Source organism: Macrobrachium nipponense, chromosome 4 (genome assembly GCF_015104395.2).
Source record: "Macrobrachium nipponense isolate FS-2020 chromosome 4, ASM1510439v2, whole genome shotgun sequence".
NCBI lineage: Eukaryota > Metazoa > Arthropoda > Malacostraca > Decapoda > Palaemonidae > Macrobrachium > Macrobrachium nipponense.
The window spans coordinates 35,485,510-35,505,931 of NC_061100.1; the positions used below are offsets into that span (position 1 = coordinate 35,485,510).

General features: G+C 37.4%; 1 protein-coding gene across 29 annotated transcripts in view; it reads left to right on the forward strand.

The window, feature by feature from the left end:
- LOC135210852 (uncharacterized) overlaps window positions 1-20,422 on the forward strand; it is a 741,193-nt gene that overhangs the window by 529,679 nt on the left and 191,092 nt on the right. For 18 of the 29 annotated variants that reach the window (XR_010313584.1, XR_010313585.1, XM_064243728.1 and 15 more), the window contains exons 1-2: window positions 6,645-6,846; window positions 7,220-11,751. The exons of 10 other annotated variants lie outside the window; for them this stretch is intronic. Coding sequence is in view for 17 of the 19 variants with exons in the window: in XM_064243728.1 (XP_064099798.1) it covers window positions 7,396-11,751 (4,356 nt within the window). In the remaining 2 variants the exon portion in view is untranslated. Of the gene's footprint in view, window positions 1-6,644; window positions 6,847-7,219; window positions 11,752-20,422 lie in introns of those variants that run through there. One more of the 29 variants, XM_064243726.1, reaches the window with a different exon arrangement.

Below are 20,422 nucleotides of genomic sequence, written 5' to 3' on the forward strand. Positions count from 1 at the left end.
AAGAATTGGGTGGCCCTGTTTGTTGTAGTTGTCTATGCATGTTCTTGGTTTTGTTTGTATATATATAATATACTTCAACTTGTAGATGATATTGACTTCGAAGGACTACATGTGACAATATAATAACCATTTATTTCCCTTTCAGCGTTGAATCGCCTTACAGGTTCCAGCGCTGGGCCTTTGGCCTAAATCTATATATCCCGTAGATTTATACCCTTATAAACAGGTCAGGAGTACGGTGGGTAGACCTACTTAAATGAATGCTTGGCTGAACAACTGTAAAAAAACAATATTGTAAGGGGAAATCCATAGAACAGAGAAAATATGGCAGAGATCTGCCCCATTCCGACTGCAGTTTATTATTATTATTATTATTATTATTATTATTATTATTATTATTATTATTATTATTATTATTATTATTATTAAGGATTGGTTTATCCAGATGACTGAGCCTAACAACGGCTCTTCTAGGGCTGGTTCGACTGAAGTTTAAATTATATAAAGTGTGCTAGACCGAAATATCTTCAGACTTTGCTCCGGCCCGTAGGAGCACTGTAGGCTACTTTGGGTTTTTGCAGCGTCTCTTCGGCCCCTAGCTGCAACCCCTTTCATTCCTTTTACTGTACCTACGTTGATATTTTTATAAATATATTTTTCTTTTCACCCTCTTTCCACTACGAGGTTTTCCTCCTGTGCCACATATTTCAAACTTTACTATTCTGTTTTCCTTTCAGTGTTGAATGACTTCATAGCTCCCATTGCTTGGCTTTGGTCTAAATTCTATCTTCCATTCCAGTCCAGACATTATTCCATAATCTAGGGTAGTGTATTTTTTTTTTTATCAGTGAAAGTTTTTTATCTTTTATGTTTCATTTATTTTTGCTATTTCGGTGTCATCGGGTTTTTTACGACTAAAGTCATGCTGTCACAAAGCAGTCAGTTTGATTTGTACTTGTACGGTGTTTTTACGTTGCATGGAACCAGTGGTTATTCAGCAACGGGACCAACGGCTTTACGTGACTTCCGAACCACGTCGAGAGTGAACTTCTATCACCAGAAATACACATCTCTCACTCCTCAATGGAATGGCCGAGAATCGAACCCGCGACCTCCGAGGTGGAACGTTAATACCATACCAACCACGCCGCTGAGGCGCTTGCAGTTAGTTTGAGGCAGTATACAACATTCCGAGCTGTTGTAGAGACAGCATCTGTAGCAGTCGTGATGTGAACATTTTAAATTCAGTTTCGACTCCTGTATCAGTAATGAATGAAGAGTCAATTTGAATCATGAAATTCCCTCATGATTGCACTGTAAGCTGTCTTGTGACTTAGAGGTGTTTCACTAGATCAGTAACAGTGGTCAAGTCCTCACCATGACTTGTTGTACTTGATTTAGAGCCATCGGGGAGAGATATCTCCCGCCGATGTGTTGACTGAGTCTTAAATACGAAGTGTTGGAAGTGGCACGTATCTGCCCTTCTTTTTTTTTCTATATATATACTTTCGATGATGGAGTCAGTGCATACATGAAGTTTTACACTCGTTGTCCATCGTGCATTGATGGGATGGGTCTCCGGGCGCCAGTTTTAATGGAAGCTCCAGCCAGGTGTGACCGTGTGATTTTTTTTTTTATCTTGTGTGTCATCATTGCACGTGGCGTGTGATGCAACAGAATACATGATCCTGGAAGGAAATCTTGTCGTTGCATGTCGTGTGTTGCAGGATCTGCAGCGTTTGCGGAGTTGAGGTACTTGGCTCTGTTGAAGTCATGTAAAAAAAATTAATTAAGGAAGTCTTGCTGAAGCGAAGGGACGTGTTTGTTTGCTTGTTTGTTTGTTTGGTGGCCATCATAAGTTGTCTGGGTGTATTCTATTAGCAGCGCACACGTGTCTGATTCGTGTTTAATTCACTTGTGATTTACCGTAATCTGCTTAGCTTGACTCACTGATTACTCAGTTCAAGGTGGCTAGGCGTATCAGTTCTCATGGTTAATTGGTTAGTTGGTGGTAATCGGAGTGTAAGAGGTGAATGTTCGATTTCATTAAGAAGGTTTATATTAGTAATAAATCACAGCCCTTGAAGAAACCTGGTTTTGTTTCTTTAGGTTGGTGTCTTCATTTATTGTGCTTCATGGCTGACGTAGTAGCAAAGCAAACGCACTTAAACATAATTAACCCAGGCAGGCTTCTGGAGTGTGTGTGTGTGTGTGTGTGTGTGTGTGTGTGTGTGTGTGTGTGTGTTGGGGGGGTGGGGGGAGCGGTTGTTTCGAACGAAACCCCCACCCCCCAAAAAAAATTTCTCCATATTTTCTGTGACTACTCTCTTCATTGAACTGTACTTACTAAGTAATAAATAACAATCTTTTCTTTTCTGGCAAGTTTTTATTTTTTTATTTTTTAACTAACACCATTCATTAGGAGTAGGAAATACAAGAATGATAATAGGAATATGATATATACCTATATATGCAATGACTTTTATAGGAGAAAAGGCCCAGTTTTTAGGAAAAAGAACCTCTTTCCCCCCAAAAAAAAAAATAAATAAATAAAAGAAACTGGGTACGGGCCTGCCAGGTATTCCCTTATTTGTTCAGTATGATATTTGTTTTCATCCTCTCTCTCTCTCTCTCTCTCTCTCTCTCTCTCTCTCCTTTATCACACACACATACATAGAATAATAGAATATTCTTCGTAGAAAGTTTACGAAATATGATGTGTTCATGTCAACAGTTGACGAACTGAGACATATATGGCAACCTAGCTTGTGAACGCTGTTGGGAAATTTGATGATATTTTCTCACAGTAAATATATAAAATAAAGATGTATTTCCCATTGCGTTGAGTTCAGTGTAACTCTGTGTGAACCAGTGCGTTTCGGAATGAAAGATTTCTTTAGTCATGACTATTTTCACTTCTAAGAATATTCCCCATTTTGGGATACCTGTGCATCGCATCATAGTGATGAAAGAAGAAAGCCAAAGAGTAAGTTTGTAGTTTTCTTTCAAAGAAAACTACAGAGATGGCTTTGTCTGTCCGTCCGCACTTTTTCCTCTTCGCCCTCAGATCTTAAAAACTGCTGAGGCTGCAAATTTCTGTGTTGATCACCCACCCTCCAGTCATTAAACATACCAAATTGCAGCCCTCTAGCCTCAGTAGCTTTGATTTGATTTAGGGGTAAAGTTAGCCATGCTCGTGCGTCTGGCACGGCTATAGGTACCAATAACACAGGCCACCACCGGGGCGTGACTGAAAGTATCATGGTTCGTGGCTGAAAGTTTTATGGGCCATGGCTGAGAGTTGCATACAGCATTATACGCCATACAGAAAACTCAATTTCGCATTTATGATAAGTATCATAGGGTAAATTCCGCCAGTGTATATGTATTTGCCCGTATGTATACAGAATGTGTAAGCAAGTAAGTAGTCGTTACATTCTAATCAAATTTCATTTCTGAAACCAATATGTATGAATGTGTAGATGTTTTCTTATTCCTACAAGTTTCGTTAAGACAACAAAATGTGTAAAGGATCTATCAAATGGTGATAGAAGTACGCGAAATACACTCATTTCAAGTCCAGACAAGTTCTCGATTAAATAAGCCAGTCTCTCTCTCTCTCTCTCTCTCTCTCTCTCTCTCTCTCTCTCTCTCTCTCTCTCTCTCTCTCAGCATATATATAAATATGTATTTTATATTTACATATATATATATATATATATATATATATATATATATATATATATATAAGCATGCAATGCCACAGGAAAATGATAGGCAAAATCCAAGCGCTTTCGTCTTTACTAAGGCATTGACTATGTCTTAGTAAAAGCGAAAGCGCTTGGATTTCTGCCTATTATTTTCCTGTGGTATTCGCTTATGTAATGAAGTCGCGTGCATCTACTATGATTTTTTAGGCGCGCACGCACACTCACACACACAGACACACACACACACACACATATATATATGTGTGTGTATATATATATATATATATATATATATATATATATATATATATATATATATATATATATATATATATATCTCGTCACCTCGTTCTGGTATCTAGTATGCGGGTCCAAGTGTCATCCAACATTCAGAATTTCTTTGAATGATTCTTTATTTTCATCTATTTTTCGCAGTGACAACCGTATCTAAAATACGAAGAAATAATGATGTGAAGAGGACACTGTGGATAGATATTAAATAACCCACCCACACACACACACACACACACACACACACACACACACACACACACACACACACACACACTATATATATATATATATATATAGATATATTATTATATAATATATATATATATATAAAGAATCTGTTGGAGCCCATTTTTATTGAAGCCACGTCAACAAGGAATTTAAATCTCCATCCTAGATTATACCTCAATCCTCTTTCCTTGTCTCTTTTGCTCAAAGAACATACACCCAGATTGATAAACTGTAACCCCGACCCTCTTTCTGTTTTTGTATATAAAGGTCTGTCAACCTCTGATATACTCAGTTTGAACAAGAAAATGTAGAATATATGATATTATATATAGATATATATATATATTATAATATATATATATATATATTTATAATATCTTTATACATTACATCCATATACACATTACATATGTAGTCTGAGAATCATACTCGTAACCGATCTGATTTTCCTTTTAAAATTTTTCGTCATGAAGCCCAAATAGTCTTAGAAGTAACAAATAAAGAATATTTGTATTGACCATTAACAAATGCAGCGGTATCCCCACCTCATATATTCATATATATATATATATATATATATATATATATATATATATATAAAAGATTTAATGTAATTTTTTATTTAAATTTAAATGCCTGTTATAATTTTTTATTATTAATTTAGCTCCTTGATTTGTTATTAACTTGAAAGTGGATTTGAAAAATATAATGCTTTGTCTTTATTATTATCAAAGAGCCTTTTCTATTATTTGATCGTACGTGCAGGTTTGATGCCTCTTTTGTGATCTAGCATTTGCTACTTTGTTCAGAAATCATGTTCTTTTTACATCAGTCTTTTGAGTTTGTTGAATGTGGAAAATATAGAAGAGAAGCAGAGCTGAATCGAGCAAGGGATGGAGAGTTTAGTTTAATTTTCACAGTTTTTGGATTGATTGTTTACTGTTGAGGACAAGAACCCTGCTATGAGACTGAAGAACAGAAATGCACCATAGGGTGATGGGGTTTCAGTTGTGATTTTGTCCTATGGTGGTGATAGTGACATAGTTGCTGACTAAGAGTTTGTAGGGTATGATTCGGATAACAGAAAGGATTCTTAGGAATGGGAGAGAAGAATGGTTATTTCTCTGTATACAGGGCAAGGTGTTAGAGACTACTGTAATAATTGTAGTTGACCAGTATTGCCTGATATTCCAGGGGAGTTGTCTTGTAGTTTTTTTTTTTTTTTTATTACGAAAGTAAAACACACGAGAGGAGTGATAAAGGAAAAACGTTGTGGGTTTTAGACAAGGAAGAGGCTGTCTTGATCAAGTGTTTTTGGAATGGTACACGAGAAGTTGAAAGTAAAGGGAGAAGGCTGTATGTGGTATGCATGACCCGCACACACAAAAAAAAAAAAAAAGTTATGACAGAAGGAATAGAGTGGCAAAGTAGAGTATATTAAGGAATGTATATGCTATTGAAAGGAACGATTAAAAATTATACGATAGTTGCAAAACGTGCATTAGCGTATGTTGATAGTGTGCCTGATTTGGAGTAGAAATTGTTCTAAGACAAATTTGTGTTGTGGCTCCATGGCTGTCTTAAGTTCTTTATGGACGAATCAGATAGTTTTGAAATGGTCTGGTCATGTGTATGCATAATACATACACACATACATACATATATTATATATAAATATATATACATATATATTATACTACGTACTATATATTATACTATGTACTATATTTATAAAATAAGGAAACCGTGTAGACTGGTAGTATTTAAATTTACAGTATAACTAAATGTAAAAAAGCGTCTTTGTTTACAATCCTTTTATAACTTTTGTCCTTGACACCCGTGTTTCAACGTGACCTTCCTTTGCTCAAGTACGCCCTCGTCAGTAAAGAGGAAGGTCGCCAATAGAGAGTGTTTTCGTGCGAGACGTCCTACTGGTTTTTTTTTTTTTTTTTTTTTTTTTTTTCTTCTTCTTCTTCTTCTTCTTCTTCCATATATATAGTATATATAGTACCCTAGATGAGTCTTCAATCGTCAACAGTTTAAATGATGCTTCTGCTCGTGGATTTTATCGTCAAAAGTTTTCAAAAGTAATCATTTATGAGAACGAAAGAAATGAAGGCAGACTAATTGATTCCCCTTTTTAAATAATTTTATCAACAGGATGTTATTCAGTGGTTTTATTCTGTAGAGTCTACGAAACCTGTCAAGTAAGGTACACAAACATAGACGAATTATTATTCATAACTAGTCGGAAACGCTTGGTAAGGTTAACTTCACTCTGAGGCATAGCGATAGAAGTCGAGGGTTTGGACGAAGCGAAGCACTTTTCTGGTATCATCTCCTGAGAAGCCATCTTAGGACAATCGGGCGAAACCGGTTCTGTCCTGGAAGAGGTTGCGAAGTCACCCGCCCGGATAGAGAACGGCACTTCTTTCTCTTCCGTGACAGCGGTTAGAGGTTTTCCAGGCGCTGGAAATCTCAAGCCACGTCAGTTGAAGTTGAAGCTTTGTGCTGAGAACTTCGAGTTCAGGTCTGGGAGAAGCACGTTGCGGAGACCTGGTCTGCGGTAGAGTGATTGTCCTTTGTCATTTCGTTTTTTGTTTTGGCCATATGGGTGAGTTCATGCGTTTTAAATCTTCTAAGGTTGGATTCTAAAATTTTTGTGACGTGCTAAAATCACTTCATTGGTGGAAATTAGTTTAGAAAACCTACATACTTTTCAATTGAGTGGCTGGAAACGCCTGTTTTACAGTATTTACATTTTCCTTGTTTTTGCTCTTCTGACTTGTTAGACTTTAACGCTGTATGTCTGGTTGTTCAAAGTAATTTTGCAAGAATTAGTTAAAATGTGTAAATGTTTCTGATCAGGGAATATCGGCTACTTTTATGGCAATATAATAATTGGATTTCTATAGTTACCGTAGTGGAGTATAGGGCATAGGCAGTTTTCGATTTTGATTGCATTTACTTTTCTTTTTCTCTTACAGATATATGTCTTCAGTTTACAGAACAGGCCTTTTCAAATTAGGACTACTTTACTTTGTTGTTGAATTGTGTCTCTTCCTGGACACAATCATAGTGGCAGTCCCCGGGACAGTCTTTGGGCCTTAGCATGTAAAAGATGCCTTAATTTAACACTGTGTTTAATCAGCATACCATAAGAATGCGATTAGTGGATCTGGTATCAGTGAGTCAGCTCACTCTTAATCCTTCAAAGTTTGACCTCAGTGCTGATGAATCTGAAGCGTGCACCCCAACTTTGCTTTCACCGGTATCTTCGCCCTCCCCCTCAAGTACAAAAGCATTTAAAGGAACCCGAAATGTGAGATCTGGCAACTCAGGAAAATTGAGCCGAGAAAATTCCGATGAAATCTTTGAACCAAATGAAGGAAGAAGGAAGCGCCACCACATCTGGGATACCATCAGAACAAGCCCTCGCTTGACTCCTTCAAAATGTAGCAGCAACTGCCGTCATGGTTACCGCAACCGAATCTACAGCACTGACGAAGAGAGTGACGTGAACAGCAGTTACCCTGCAAGTCCTGTCAAACATCCATTGTTGAATCGCCAGCATTCTCAAGGGGCTGTCAGTTACAAGAGTACTGTTAAAGAACAGTATAATAATAATTCGGGGAATTTTTCCGATGAAATGTCATCCAAGGAACTAGACAAATGTCATTTATCAAATCCAGAAGAAAATAGAGAAACATGCATTTCTCCAAGTGATTCTGAAGAGTCAAATGACTGTGGAAGATATGCAGAATGCCAAGAGAGCAGTTACTGTCAGCCAAAAAAGGCTCCTAGTAGCAAGATGAAAAACAAGACAGTCAGAACTAAAGATAAGAAATGTAGGGAGGTTTCTGATGATACTGTGAAGTGTATTATTGGAAACGATGAAAAAAGCCCTGATGTACATTCTGGAGCCAAGCCCAAGATAAGAAAGGTTAAGGATTTAGGCACAGGCATTATTGCAGCCAACAGTTTATCTCGCAGAGTAACAAACAGTGGCAAAGTTATCCGTAAGAAATCGATTACCACTACTACAAATCCTCAAGTTGATGGAAAAGAGGCAAAACAGAATGGTAACTATTTGCTTGAAAGACAATCTTTGAAAACACGTGGCAATGGCAGTAAGAAACAAAATAGCATTGCAGTCGCAAAGAAAAACTCTCTTTGGAATAATGTGAAAAATAACCCTTCTGTTGTAAGTGGAAAAGCTGAAGGTAAACTACAAACGTCCCTTCATTCTGACAGTGATAAGAGTGATGGCCTGACAGATGTCAAGGATTCAAAGTCTGAAGGTTGGGATGTTATAAAGAAAAATGTTACGAGTAGGAAGCGCATCAAAAGTAAGACAGGAATTAACACTAATAATTCTTCCAAAGTTCCTGCTATCTGTGAAATGAATAAGCAGAAGGCAAATCAAAGTTGTCCAGATGACAGCACTACCATTTTCAAGAGTAATAGGCTTAACCAGAGAAGAGGAAGTCTGCAGATATCTGGAAGCAGTAAAAATAGAAGTCCCAGCAGTGACCGTCATTTCAACCATCAGAGAAGCAAATCTAATGGGAGAAGGAACAGCTTACATGGCCAGGAAACCCCTTGTAGTATGAGGAATGATTTTTCACATTCCAGGAGTAGCACCAATATATTAAGTTCTCCGGGAAGCAGTTGTAGTAGTAGGACTGATTTGCACTCAAGTAGTAGAAGGAACAGTCTGCATAGTCTACAGGGAAGCAGATGTAGCAGCAGGACGGATTTTTCTTCTAATAGTAGAAGGAACAGTATGCATAGTCTTCCAGGAAGCAGATGCAGTACCAGGAGTGACCCTAATTTCCTTTACGTTAATGAGAACTTGAGAACTATCAGCAGCCTAAGTTCTAGAAGTGGCAATTCCAACTGTCATGGCAGTAAATCTGATGTTAGTGAAACTTCCCCTGTGCCTGGAAATTCTTGGAACCCCTACTGGAACAGCAAAATTGTTGTTGCTGCCAAACCTCTAAAAAACCTGGAGAGTGCCAGAGCTTTGAGGAAGAGAAAGACCCACACTGCTAGAAGATCTTCTATCATGACAAAGGGTTTGAAAGAAGAATGTAGTGAATATGATACATCAGATGACTGTTCTAGTAATAAGATTGGGGAACTTACCGTTGATAACGTACAAAGTACGGAAGTTTTTAGAAGTAGGTCAGGCTATATGAGGCAAGGCAGAAGACACATTTCAGGTAGTATCAATAGCCTTCCTGGATATAGGGAGAGCGCTAGCAATAGTTTTGAAAGGGACAGTGCCATTGGAAGCATGAATAGTCTTGGTAAAGAAAAAAGTTATGATGGTGATCACCTTAGTGGTAGCCTAAGAAGTCTTGACAGTTGGGAATATCCAACTGTCAACCTGAACAGAGGTAGTTACAATGAGAGTATCAAGAGTCTAGATGAGTTTCGAAGTTCATCCAGATGCAATGTTGCATCTAAAAAAGGCTTCTGCAGTCTTATTGATATTAAAGATTATATGAAAGGAAACATGCATAATTTAAAGGAAGAAGATTCGAGTTATAATTGTACATATCCATATAATGGGTCTAAAAATTATGGAAGTACTCCACAACATATAGGCAAACTGACTGGGAGGAAAAATTGCAGAGAGAACAGTACCGGCTGTTCATCTTGGGGTAGCCTCCCAAAGCTCAGCAGAGGGTTGGAAAGTGTCCAACAGTGTATTGAGGATAAAGCTACCAGGTGGAAGCCAGAGTTTAAAGCAAACTCCACATTAAACGATGACAATGTTAAGGAAAGAGCATCTCAAGGCTGGGAAAGTATCAGGCGTAAGATTATGGTAAAAGATTGGGGTAGAGAGGGAAAGAAAGCAGCTAATAGCTTTAGATCTGGTGGAGGGGAAGGAGAGAGTGAATGGTTTGCCAGTAATGAGGATGCAGAAGCAAATGTTAGCTCCAAAACCTTAAGAGTTGAAATACCAAGGAGTCGAAGTTTATCCAGTAGACGTGCTCCCAAGTTTAGTGAACTCTTTGGAGGCCCAGATGGTTCACAAAGAAGAGCTGCTCGATCTACTTATACTTCTGAGGATCTTCGACCATCAGAGAAAAGGTCTAAGTCCCTAGGAAGGAACAGATCCAAAGCACGATCTCATGAATCATGGAACAGTAGAGATATAGATATCTTAAAAGAAAAGCAAAAGCTTCAAGTAGCAATTCTGAAAAGTATACAAGATAGTGGTCATAGTGATAGTGAAGATGACAAAAGCCCTGTAGAAGGCTTAGAGAGTGGCCTTGGAAGCAGCTTTGATGAGAGCTCAGATAGCAACCTGCCAGTTCAACCAGAGGAGTCTCAGTCGTCACACCCTGAGAAAGTTTTTGCTGCAATCACTAGCTACCTTATGACAGTTGATCAGAATGAGACTGATGAGGAAATTGATAATTTTAATAGAGAAGCAGATGGCTTCGATCCGGAGGATCTGATGCTTCTAACTGATCATGAAGACAACCTGACCTGGGAAGATTTAATTGTCTGCTACAACATGAGCCCAGTTCATGTCCCTAAAAGTAAGAATAGTGAAGACAAGGAAGCTTGTGATGGTACTGTGTCTGATCTTGCTGTTCCTGATATTCAAGATATTTCAGAAAGTCAACAGGAAGAGTTGGATATGTTACTAGAAAGCGACGGTGATTACGATTCGCTCTCTTTGATTACTGATCACAAAAGTAGTAATGTTACTGAAGGACTGAATGCTGATGAAAAGGAGGTAAGTTCATCAAACCCAGCCAGGTTTACCAGAAGTGAAGCTTTCCAAACAGATGCTAAAGTGCAGCAGAATAGAGATTTAATGAATGAGAGTGAAAAGGACAATGCTGACACCATTCATCAAAAGAAACTCCAGAGTCCAATGTCCATCCCAGTTAATACCCTTGGGGTAAATGCTGTTGCCAAGGATACAATTGACAGTGTCCATCAAGGATCAGCGCAGATTACTCTAGAGTCTGATGACAGCGATGCTTCAAATAGTATCAGTCACAAACCTGAAAATGTCCTTGTCGGTCAGGTTAAAGAGATTTCTGCAGAGCCATCTTCTCCCGGTAATTCTGCGCTGAAAAAGGAGATAGCTGGAAACTCAGTTACAGACACCCGAAGCCAAGAAGGAAAGGATGAAACACAGATGTCGGATGCTGCTGTAGAAAATCAGCGTGGTCGCACCAGAGCGAATGAGAAACGTTCTGTTCCGGAATCCAGGGAACGCAGTGTTAGCTGCAGTGAAAATATCAGGGCTTTCCTAATTACCAAGCCATGTAGTGAGGATTCAAGTAACACTGATAATGTTGAAATAGAAGGCAAAGACAGCAGCAAATATCATGTGGTTTCTGTGGGGGCCATTCAGGAGAGAGCTGACCCCGTATCTTCGTGTTCGCAAGAAAAAGGAAAGGAGGCAAAGAAAAAACAGGCCAAGCTTAAAGAAAATGCCACTAAGAAGTCAGCCAAGAACTCGATGCTGGAGTCGTTCCTGAGTATGGTACGGAATTATTGACTTCGTTGATTGTAGATTTGTAGGAATTCGGTGCTTGACAGTAGCTCCACAACAGTGTTGAAAGCTTGAAAAAATTACAGTATGTTGATTAGAGAAAATTTTCATCAGATAGATTGTTTCTCGAAAATCAACAGAATAATTTTTGTCAATCATGCGTAGTTGAATCTTTGCAAATGTCCAGGCGCTGTAAGTTATTGGTAGTGATAGATATAGATTTTAAAGGATGTAGTGCAAGATAGGTAGTGGAACTACAAAATTAATACAGTAGTATAAAGTTTGAAAGATTGTTTTATACTTTACTTAGCAGTAGAGTATTATGTGGAAAATAAGGTTCCACTGTAAATTTATAGATGTTGCCCATTTTAAGTCTTTGTCTTTAGAGATAGTCTTCCCACATTTATATATTAATATATATATATATAGATATATATATCTATATATATATATATATAGTATATATATATATTAATAATTTTTGGTACCGCTAGGCATTGGAAATCCGTTACAGCTTTTGTGTTCTGCAAATTTTAGTCTAAAATACCTTCAGTAGGGTCTGTCCCCCACCCCTTCTTCTGGATTTAAGGCTTACTAGGTTTTCTTTCAAATTTTGGCTTTCTCTCATAATGATGGGATTATGGAAAAGCATTTTCATAATGACTGGGCTATGTAATTCGCTTCCCATAAGGATGGGGCTATGTAAATTCATTTTCCATAATGAAGGGGTTAGGCAAAGGCATTTTCCACAATGATTGGGCTATGTAAATTCATTTTCCATAAGGATGGGACTATGTAAAAACTTTTCTCCATAATGACGGGGCTATGTAAAAGTTTTTTTTCTTTTTTTTTTTCTTTTTTTTACAATGACGGCACTATGTAAAGGAGTTTTCCATAATGATGGGACTACGTAAAGCTGTTTTATATAATGCCAAGGCCATGTCAAGGTGTTGTCCATGATGATAGTACCTACGAAAAGGTATTTCCCTTAAGACTATGTAAAGACATGTACTACGGTGATGAGGCAGCGTCAAGGCGTTTTCCTTAAAGAATGGGCTATATTAAGGCATTTTCCATAATGATGGGACTACGTATAGGTATTTACAAGATGAAGGTGCTACCTAAGGCGTTGTTGGTGTTCCATTTCTCTTTCCGTTAAAACAATGCATCTGGTATAGGAAACTGAACTTCCCACAAAATGTGGTGTAGAAATTGTATCGCTGTGATTATGTCTTAATAAAAGTATAATCTGTCTATTGATAATTATAAATATATATATATATATATATATATTATATGCATATATATATATATATATATATTCTATATATATATATATATATATATGGCATATATCATTATATATATATATATAGTATATAATATAAATTAAATTAAAACATTCGTACATGGAATGTGCGAAAGATCTCTTTCTCATTGACCGTCCAGAATCGTCCTCAACTAAAAAGATAGTGGAAAACAGGGCAGGGCTTATGTTCAGATTTTTTTGCTTTTTATTCAGGTGATTAAGAGATTTTAGAATGTTGCTCTTTGGCGTCGTGTATGTATGTTGTTCTGTGCTTAATTCTGCGGACAAAGTTATCCCGATGTCTTGTCAGAACATTGTTTTTAACACATTTTGTGTCTAGATTTTTATTTTGTTGGGTTCTTATTTATGTGCAGTTCCCCAAACACTGGGTAGCTCAAGAGGAAAAAATAATTCGTTGGTTATTATGTCATAGATATTTCAAGTGTTGAACCCTTAATCAACGCTTGTGCAGAAAACTTCCACAACCATGGTATCTACTGCTTCTTACGCCCACACAAACTTATCAGCGTTGTGTCAAACCCTCTGCACGCTTGTACAACATGTTACCTCATGTTTCTAAGACCCCTTCCACTCCATATGTAGAGTCCCCGTTGGGGTGGGGGGGCCTGTGTCGTCAGTGGACCTCATGCGTTGTACTGTAGGCGTAAATAAATAAGGTCCTTTGCAGCGTGCCTTCGGCCCCTAGCTGCAACCGCTTTCGTTCCTTTTACTGTACTTCCTTTCATATTCTCTTTCTTCATCTTACTTTCCACCCTCTCCTAACACTTGATTCACAGAACAACTGCTTTGAAGTTATCCTCCTGTTACACCTTTCAAACCTTAACTGTCAATTTGCATTTCAGCGCTGAATGACCTCATAGGTCCCAGTGCTTGGCTTTTGGCCTAAATTCTATATTCAATTTGTGTCGAATATTTTTTTTATATCGACATATTTTCCTTTTTCTTTGCACATTCGAGCCATACACTTCACCAACCAGTATTTATTCGTTCTTTCCACATGAACATACCATCTCGAAACAAACTATTCCAATCTTTTACCCACGCTTACTATTATACCATTTCTATTTACCTTTATATTTCTCACCCTAATACACGCTCCCTTACTAGTGTCTGAATTTTCTCTTCAGTATCCCCAATCAACGCTGCGTCATATGCAAAAATCAGACATTCCACTCCATTTGTTACTCTCAGTCTACAATGCGCCATGTGCAGAAATCAGTCATTGCACTCCATTCTCTACTCACTCTCAGCCTACACCTGCGTTCCTTAATTTCATCATCATGTGTAAATTTGTCTGTGTAATGGGAACAAATCCCATTTCGACTGATGCATTGAGTATCCTCCTCAAAAAGACAAAGCAATTACTACGGTGTTTCAGGAAACAGACCATTTACGACTGAAAGACTAAACCGAGGAAATAGGTCTTCTGCTGTTTATGTCAATGCGCACGCAAGTTGTCTGCTTGACTTTGCCATCTGAACGTAGAATAACAAACGAAGCAAGTAAGATGGATAATTAGCCGTTTTTTCTGGTTTGTTACGTATGCTTTGTTACACAAGAATGTCTGCGCACTTAGTATTCTGCTGCTAATTATAGTAGGTTCAGATGACGTCTTACTAGTCCTAATTATAGTTGGTTCATATGACATCTTACTAATAATAATTACAATAGGTTCAGATGACGACGTTACCAATACCGCACACATCTTATTTTTATTTCATTTTTTTAATTTATTTTGCTTTTTTTTATTTGGGGACGATGCTACATACCTGTTTTTGACATGTTTAGCCCTATTTTCAAATGATAGAGGGCCCATTAAAATCATGTTTTTCCGTGGATTCCGTGTCCTCTTATAGATTTCCATATACGTTTGAATATCCACTTTTCATAAAAGTGAATTTCTTACTCTCCAGAAGTGAAGTAGGTTTAGACACTTGAAGTTATCTCGTTCTCTCCTTTGGAGTGATGGAAATCTATGCTAAGTACAAGAAAGTGGAAGTTGAACCTAACAGATTTTCGTTTCGTGCTCTTGGAATTTCTCCGTGTGAATTTAGTATTTTGTTCTCTTTTCAGCTGTGGCTGGTAACTACGTTCTCATAAGTGCGATTTCGTCGTTTTTATCATCGCTGTGTTGATAATGATCACCATCATTTGATTACTACCTTCACTAATCCAAAAGATAGCTCTTATTATTGCTATATTACGTCTGTGTAAAGTTTTTTTTTTCCGATCCTTGTTGTTGAAGTCGATGGTATTAGTTCCTGGATTTTCCTTCTGTTGTTTCTACACTTGCAAAAGTGGGCTTGACGTTTTGTTATCTGGTTTTTGGAATCTTGCTGAGAGGATTAATACTTGGCAGATTTCAGCACCACTTGTGGATCACCTTGTTTTCTAAGGATTCGAGCCTATGCTTTTCCAAGGCTTCTCTTCGCCTTAGCCAAGGAAGGCCAAAGGGAAATGGCACGAGTTGCTCGTCAGTGCGCATGCGTTAACTTGCACGTAAATGTTTTCTGTGACTAGAGGCACTTAACAAGCTTGGAAGTCGTTGCTTCTTTTTTTTGGCAGGAAGAAGAAAGTCAAGGGTTTCACGTTAACTGAAATCTTAAAAGAGAAGCTAATCGGTAATACAGTCTGCCAGTGATTGACGTCTGTTTTAACAGCGAATGTATTTTTTTTAATCAAAAGAAATTTGTTACTTTTAATTAATAACTCATTTATTTGTTACTGTAGTGGATGGAAGGTAATGTTTTAAAGAGGCTGCATTTGGGATGTTACGGAGATTTCATTTGTCTTGCCTATCAAATTGCCAAGAATTGTTCTGGTTGTAAATGGCGTTCATTTCAACAAATGATGAAGATTGTCATATATATATTTTTTATTTACATATTCATAGTCTGGAAGGTTATGTTGTAAAAAGATATGTTATATTATATTTTTTAATTTACATATTCATAGTCTGGAAGTTTATATTGTAAGAAGATATGTTATATTAAATTTTTTTTATTTACTTATTCATAGTCTGGAAGATTATATTGTAAGAAGAGATGTTATATTACATTTTTTTATTTACTTATTGATAGTCTGAAAGATTATATTGTAAGAAGATATGATACCTATATTACATACTTTTTTAATTTTCATATTCATAGTCAGGAAGATTATATTGGAAGATATGTTATATTACAATTTTGTTATTTACTTATTCATAGTCTGGAAGATTGTATTGTAAGAAGACATGTTATGTTACATTGTTTTTATTCATATAGTGGAAGATTATAGTGTAAGATGACATTGTTATATTACATATCTTTTATCTACTTATTCATAGTCTGAAAGATTGTAGTTGAAGTAGATATGTTGCTGGAACTGAGGCTTCTCTATCTAACATTAATTTTATACCGGATTTTCAGAATGGCAATTAAAAACTTCCTCTTATTTATGCAACTCATATCGAGATATTAGATGCTCTTTTACTCACCCATCGGTTGAAAGGTCATGGTCCTTGCGATTCTTAAAGGGTATGTGACAACAGCTTCACTTGTTAGCGAATAATTTTCTATTATACCGGTAAACAAAAAACTTCAAGAGGATGGAATGAAGTGGATGTTTTCAGAAGTGATATTCACGAGGGATTTTGTTCAGAAAATTATTTCTTGCCGCTTGTGGCTGAACAGAAGTCAGAAGTGAACAGAAGTCAGAAGTGAACAGAAGTCAGAAGTGAGTCTTGTCATTTCAAACTGGGCATGATTGACTTGACTTGCAACCTACTTGGAGGGCATTCACCACTGGACTTAGTCTTGGGTAGAATTAAACATTTTACCCTCAGGCTCGCGGTCATAACTCAGCAATGAGTGGATTATGATAGCGGCATTTTTCATTATTATTTTTTTTCTGCTTGCACTCATTTCAAAACCTATTGAGTTTCGCTTGGAAAAAGTGACATTGACATGGAAATTATATTCTTCATTATTCGTGTACATAAATTTGGAGTTGGATTGTTCCTCTTAAATGCTGATCTTACAGGAAAAAGGCAGAGTTCGAATTGTTTGTTTCCCAGATTTACATTCCGTACAATATGTTATAGTGTCACTTCCTGTTTACATGCTGCTCGTGTTGACAATGAACACCAAATACGCATGCTTTGCTGACAATCCATTTTCATCGTTTTAATTCCTGCAGCCTTGACAGTTTGCTGACGCTGCACTTCTCGTCTACAAGTCAGACTCTTCTTAATCCATTCGGGGAGTCTCCGGCCTCTACCTTTTTTGACGCTAATTCTCTTTCACGGATTCTGCAACGAAGCTTCTCCTCCTCCTCCTCCTCCTCCTCCTCCTCCTACCTCCTCCTCCTCCTCCTCCTTCCTCCTCCTTCCTCACCTCCTCCTCCTCCTCCTCCTCCTGATTTTAACTATTAACACACACATATATATAAGTGGTTGCTCCAGAACGCGTTATCTTTTCGTGTTGTCTTTTCCATCTTCTACATTTAATCTTCTCTTAATAATAGCTTACGTAAGGTTTAAGCAGTTGATGGATATTGTGTACGTATATATTTCTCACGTTTGCTCATTCCTCTCAGCCATTTCCTTACGATGGTGCTCTTGTTTTTGGACCGGGAAGACGCGATTCTTCTGCAAAACGGAATTATGAAAAAGAAGAAAACGGAAAACTGTGAAACAGTTTTTATCGTATCTCTGGTACCTCACTGGCGGATGTAGGATGCCGGAAACTCTCTAAAGCCTGCTTGAGAACGAGGTCCTTTAGATGTATTTCTGACCTTCCTTGAGAACAAGGTCCTTTGAATATATTCTGACCTTCCTTGAGAACAGGGTTCTTTAAATATATTTTGACCTTCCTTGAGAACAAGATCCTTTGAATATATCAGGCCTTCCTTGAGAACAAGGTCCTTTAAATATATTCTGACCTTCCTTGAGAATAAGGTCCTTTGAATATATTCTGACCTTCCTAGAACACAAGGTCCTTTAAATATATTCTGACCTCCTTGAGAACAAGATCCTTTGAATATATTAAACCTTTCTTGAGAACAAGGTCCTTTAAATATATTCTGACCTTGCTTCCAAACAAGGTCCTTTGAATATATTCTAACCTTGCTTGGAACAAGGTCCGGTAAATATAGTCTGGCCTTCCTTGAGAGAACAAGGTCCTTTAAATATATTCTGACCTTGCTTGAGAACAAGGTCCTTTGAATATATTAAACCTTCCTTGAGAACAAGGTCCTTTAAATATATTCTGCCCATGCTTGAGTACAAGGTCCTTTGAATTATATTCTGAGTATATTGAAAGAACCTTGCTTGAGAATGCATCATGTTTTTCTGGGAGCGTCGTTTGTGGACGACGCATTTCGTTTGATCTCATTGAGTCAGTTGCCCCGAAAATGGGAAGGTGTGTGGGTGTGTGTTGTATGAGTGCGTTCTTGTGCGGCTTCTCAAAGTCCACTTGTAGTGTTCCTTCTGCCGCTAGAGCAATAGATTATATTGACCTCGCAATATTTTTTGCTGATTAGCTGAATGGTTCAGCGATGTCTTTCCACTTGATCTTCATTGATTATACCTTTTATCTTTTACTAAGTGGTCGTATACATCATGCATCTCCGGGTCTCCTTCTTCGATTTATTAAATTCCATTCCACGTAATTTATCCGACTATTGTTGGTATGGAGTCAGTCGGAAAAGTATTCTCATATTTTTATTTTGTCCTTTAATTTATTCATAAATCCCAACAAGTTTTGTATTTAACCTTATTAGGCTATGTGCTAGCAATATGCGCAGTAAATTGTCGGTTCCTATGCGTTGGGCCAGACCCACTCGCTAATTTTGTGACGGCTTAAGATGCTCGAGCGTGAGGCTCGTAATAATACTTTTTGGGATTAGTAGTTGTTAGAAATTAGTATTTTCCAGGGGAGACAGCTCACTTACAACTGAAACCTTACCAGAGATTTTAATTTTCTGTAAGAGAAAACTATTGAGATGGCTATTTGTCTGTCCGTCCGCACTTTTTCTGTTCGACTTCAGATCTTAAAAACTATTGGGTTTAGAGGGCTGCAAATTGGTACGTTGATCATTCACCCTCCAATCAGCGAACTTACCAAATTGCAGCCCTGTAGCCTCAGTAGTTTATTTTTTATTTTTTGTAAGGTTAAATTTAGCCATGATCGTGCGTCTGGCACCGCGATAGGAGCCAGCAACAAAGGCCACCGCTGAAAGATTCATGAGGCGCGGGTGAGAGTTTCATACATCTTTATAGGTTGTATAGAAAACTCGATTTTTACGGTGCATTTTTTGCTTGTTTGTTCAAGGTCTTTATTTTTAAAGCGTCAGATTTGTTTGTGTTGATATGTTATTATTAAAGAAAATAAAGCTTCAGTCGCTTTTTATGGGAGATACAGTAAATATGTGCACTTTTTCTTGAGCTTGTGTGTGTGATGACCACTGTTTATGTCGGGAAGATCTCGTTGAAGAATATCTAAATTTAAAGAACGCGGGTATATAAAAGTAAATGTAAAATCTAAGTGCATTAGTGGATCTTTTATTCACAAGAGAGTTTATCGATTGGCAATTTCATCAACTAGATAATTTCCTTGTTTTTGTGTTTGATTAAAAGAAGGCAACTTTTCACAGTAGGAATCAGCCGTCAGTCATTAATTTTAAGGACTATCATTTTATGAATAGTAATACATATCCTTATACGATTTAGCCGCATAAATCATCCCGTAAAAATGACACTGTTATCCCTGGATATGAAATACATACGTATGTATACTTCCAGTAATAAAACATGCTTACATGCCAGGAGTCAAGTGTAAAAATATTACAGCACAAAAGGTCAAAAGTTATTTGATAACCAAAGTGAACAGTCTCTCTCTCTCTCTCTCTCTCTCTCTCTCTCTCTCTCTCTCTCTCTCTCTCTCTCTCTCTCTCTCTCTCTCTCTCTCTGTCCGGGCCAATAGCATCTCGACGTAACTCTTATCAGTAAAGGAATTCTATTCCATTCATTTGCAAGATTTTGCATACCTCCCTTTGTCTTGTAAAAAAAATGTGCTATAGTCGAACAGAAAGTTATTGTATAATAGACGAATAATTTAATTTAGTGTATATGGAGATGAGTTATATATTATATATGTAATAAATATTGTGTGCGGGGAAAGATTTTTTCAAAACGTAATTTCGCTCTTTGTAAGTTCTGGTAAATGAGAAAAGTGTGCATGACATTTGTCAGCTGGGTTTCCTTCTTGATTATTGCCAGGGGAGGGGGGGGGAGGGGGGGGGAGGGGGAGAATTGTGTATTTAAAAAAACCTGCGTCCTGGTCCATTTTA